Here is a 3,368-nt window from a genome sequence, read left to right on the forward strand (position 1 = left end):
CAGGCCGCTTGTACGGTTGTTGGGTTTTGTGGATGTTGTATTTGGAGAGTTTGGTAGGCCGCCCTGTTGGTTTTTGTTGTATTTGGAGAGTTTGGTAGGCCGTCCTGTTGGTTTTTGTGGATGTTGTATTTGTTTTTGTGGATGTTGTATTTGGAGAGTTTGGTAGGCCGCCCGTGTGATTGTGGGGTTTTGTGGATGTTGTGTATTTGGAGAGTTCGGCAGGCTGTGGATGTTGTGTATTTGAAGAGTTCGGCAGGCTGTAGTTTGTTCGTGCTTCATTTGAACTTTTTGCCTCCGTCTTAAAAAAGCACTTCCTTATTTTGCAATTTGTGCTTCTTTGTTCTCGAGGAAATAAGGGAAAGGAAAAGGGTACTCCTCCGATTTGGCGGAATAACATTTTTACAAGAAGTTTTAAAACTAGAGATAGCAGCGGAATTACACATTTTTACAACAAGTTCTAAGACTTGACTTCAACCAAAAGCTAGAAGCACAAGAACACTTTATTAAGCTAAAAGCACTAGAACTACGGAAACTAAGACGCGGGTAAAGCTAGAAGCACGAGAACTAGACGCTGGTACGAAGGACACTGACACTTCTTGCAAAAGGGCACGCTAAACTCGAGCAGCCGGCGGCCTGCACCCGCAAACCACTCGCACACGCGGACACGCCGCGTACGTACGCGCACGGCAGAGGCCTGCCTATGCGCCCTGCTTGTTGAGCCGCGCCGCCGCAGCCACGGACGCTGCTATCCCTCCCGGCCTCACCGTCTTGTCATCCTTGTTTCGGGTCTCCGCCGAGGCCACCCTCGCCGCGTCGTCGGCCTCCACCTCCTTGTCCGCAACCAGCTTCGCCGTCGCATTCTGCATGCACGCGGGTCGACCATCGTCGTCAGTAACATCATGGATTCAAGGATACGTGTACTGGTAGCATCGATGTGCATGACATGCTAGAGACATACCGAGAGCACGTCGCCGAGCTTGGCCTTCTCATCGTCGCGCGCGGCCCAGGCGTTGGCGTCGGCGGCCGACTGCGCCTGCGCGGCCAGGCCACCAGGGATATTGACGTCCAGCCCGGTGGCCCGCACTTCGGCCGCCTGGATGGCCGCCGCGTCGCTGCGCTCCACCGGCCTGCCTCCGGCCGAGTAACCTGCCGCCTCCAGCGCCTCGCCGATAGTTATCTTCGTGTCGTCGCCACCGGCTCCGCCTGCATCGGCGGCATCATCCGGCGCGAGGTACTGGCCCACGGCCTGCCCGGCGACGAACTCGGTGACGATACGCCCGCCGGGGACGCGGGTCTCGGACACGGAGACACCCTGCTCGGCGGTGGCGTCCGTGGCCTGGTCGTGGCCGACGAGGCCCATGCGCTCGTTCCGCATGGCCGCGGACTGCATGGCTGCCGCCGGCCCGCCCTTGATCGTCTCCCCGAAAACGAGGTTCTCGGCCGACTGCATCGTGGCCGCGTCCTGCGGCGCCACGGGCTTCTCCGCGAGGCCGCCGGTCACGGCCGGGAACACGTCGCCGTAGCGGACGGCGCCTCCTCCCTGTCCCTGGCCCTGCCCGCCGCCGCCCGCCTGGGCTTGGTCTGACGACGGCCTCCTCTGTTGCCCCTGGCTCATCTTGCCGAGAAGGCGTCTGGTTATCTGCCGCGTTGCTCCGAGCGTGTGTAGGGTGGCTAGGTGAGTAGTACAGCTGAATCTTGCGATCGACATGGAGGGACCGTGTGTGGATATGCATTATATAAGGCGTGCGCGACTGCCCACAGGGAGACAGGTGTGGGAGTGGGCGGAGACGTGGAGGCGAAGCAGGGGAGGCGCGTCGTGGCTTTGCCGCCAGGTGGCGCGCGAGGAGGCGGTGGAGGGTTGGACGGCGGAGGCAGCGTGGAGTGGCGCGCGCGTGGACAGCAAAGCGGTGGCGCTTGTTTTTTTAGGCTGCTCAGAATGGAAGTAACTTAGCAAGTAACATAACACATTCTAAGAAAAATTTGCTTACATGGCATGTATTTAATTGAGGATGTTCACAAGGCATATGTCTACATGTCCTAAGAAAATCACATCAAAATTCAAAGTACACATAAAGAAACAAATATATATATAAACGGATGTAATTAGTACAGGTTTTGTCCGAATATTCATTTCTGCGTCCGGACTCATCTGTACATAGTGAACAGTAAATTTAAGTAAAATTTAAAATGAGAAAAATCTTATTCTTTATATTATGATGCTTGAGTATTTCAACTTATTTGGACATTTGAGTAGCTTTGTCTTCTTTGCTGCGAACTACTCAGATGTTCGGATGAACTGAAATTTGGAGCGGACATCACACACTGAAACATCTTCCATGGAAAAAAATTAGAATTTTTTAAAGTTTTCTAGTATTTGATTCGAATTTACTGTTCACAGCGAGAGCAGATGAGTTTGTGAGCCAAATAGCCGCACTCAGGTTTTGATACTATTCATGCATTTGTCTTTATTTATACTATTATGCCGAATTTTTTTTTTTGTTGTTTCTCTTTGTGTACTTCGAATTTTAATCCGAAATTTCTAGGGATTGTAGACACATGTGTTGTAAACATTCATAAAAAAGGGATTTTAATTTGACCTTTTAAAATTGGTATCATGGAAGCATACAAGTCATGGTGTCACCTAATATTCATCCGTACAATATAAAAACGCTCATACATACGCATATACACTCACCCCTATGAACCTATTAGAGAGACTGAACCGGCGCATCATTTTGTGATTGACAAAGACGCCACGTACGCCTTAGGAGTCGACCGGAACATCTCCTGCCACTGAACGCACGTTGTCGAAAGGCCTGAAATAAATTCAGAAAAATGTGAATCGATGTCAAATTTAGGACTTAAACCCTGATGGGTTGAGGACATCGTTGTCCTCTTTAACCATCTAACTACCAATTAGTTCACGTGGTGATGCTTGTTTCGTTGTTCGTTTCCTGTAGTGTACGTAGAGCAATGCTACACACATGGACAAATAATTACAAAATTAACAAGATGCTTAGCTGCGATAATTTAATTGGAAGAAATCAAGGTGAGGGGCCAACACCCCCTGAAATTCACAGATGGAGATTAGTTGGTGAATAAATCGGTAAAACCTTCATAGAACTCGGTTCGTTTGGAATTTTCGATGTACAGAATGGATTCCACCTACAGTATAGGTGTGGAACAAGAACAACTCTTTTCTTTGGAAAGAGAAAAACGGTAGAACATAGTTTCTAGAGAAGTCAAAATAGCAAGTTACACAACTGTTTTTAAATATAAGTTATACAATGGTTATCTCTAACATTTACATGACAGAGGGCAAAAGAAGCAACTCGGGTGCGAAACCCTAGCTGTGAGGCAAGGCCCCC

At 49.9% G+C, this 3,368-nt stretch overlaps 1 protein-coding gene across 1 annotated transcript; it reads right to left on the bottom strand.

Moving 5' to 3' along the window:
- Nucleotides 1-381: 381 nt before the first annotated feature.
- On the bottom strand, nucleotides 382-1,708 carry LOC123095197 (late embryogenesis abundant protein D-34). The gene is made up of 2 exons (XM_044517006.1): nucleotides 959-1,708; nucleotides 382-860 (listed from the first exon to the last, which is right to left on the bottom strand). The coding sequence occupies exons 1-2, from the start codon at nucleotides 1,706-1,708 to the stop codon at nucleotides 699-701; spliced, it is 912 nt and encodes a 303-aa protein (XP_044372941.1). The 3' UTR covers nucleotides 382-698.
- Nucleotides 1,709-3,368: the final 1,660 nt, after the last annotated feature.

The sequence above is a fragment of the Triticum aestivum genome, chromosome 4B (genome assembly GCF_018294505.1).
Source record: "Triticum aestivum cultivar Chinese Spring chromosome 4B, IWGSC CS RefSeq v2.1, whole genome shotgun sequence".
In the NCBI taxonomy this organism is placed as follows: Eukaryota; Viridiplantae; Streptophyta; class Magnoliopsida; order Poales; family Poaceae; genus Triticum; species Triticum aestivum.

Coding starts and splice junctions, on each gene's coding strand:
- LOC123095197 (XM_044517006.1), bottom strand. CDS start 1,708: ATGTCGATCGCAAGATTCAGCTGTACTACTCACCTAGCCACCCTACAC. Junction 861..958: donor AGCTCGGCGACGTGCTCTCG/GTATGTCTCTAG, acceptor GCGTGCATGCAG/AATGCGACGGCGAAGCTGGT.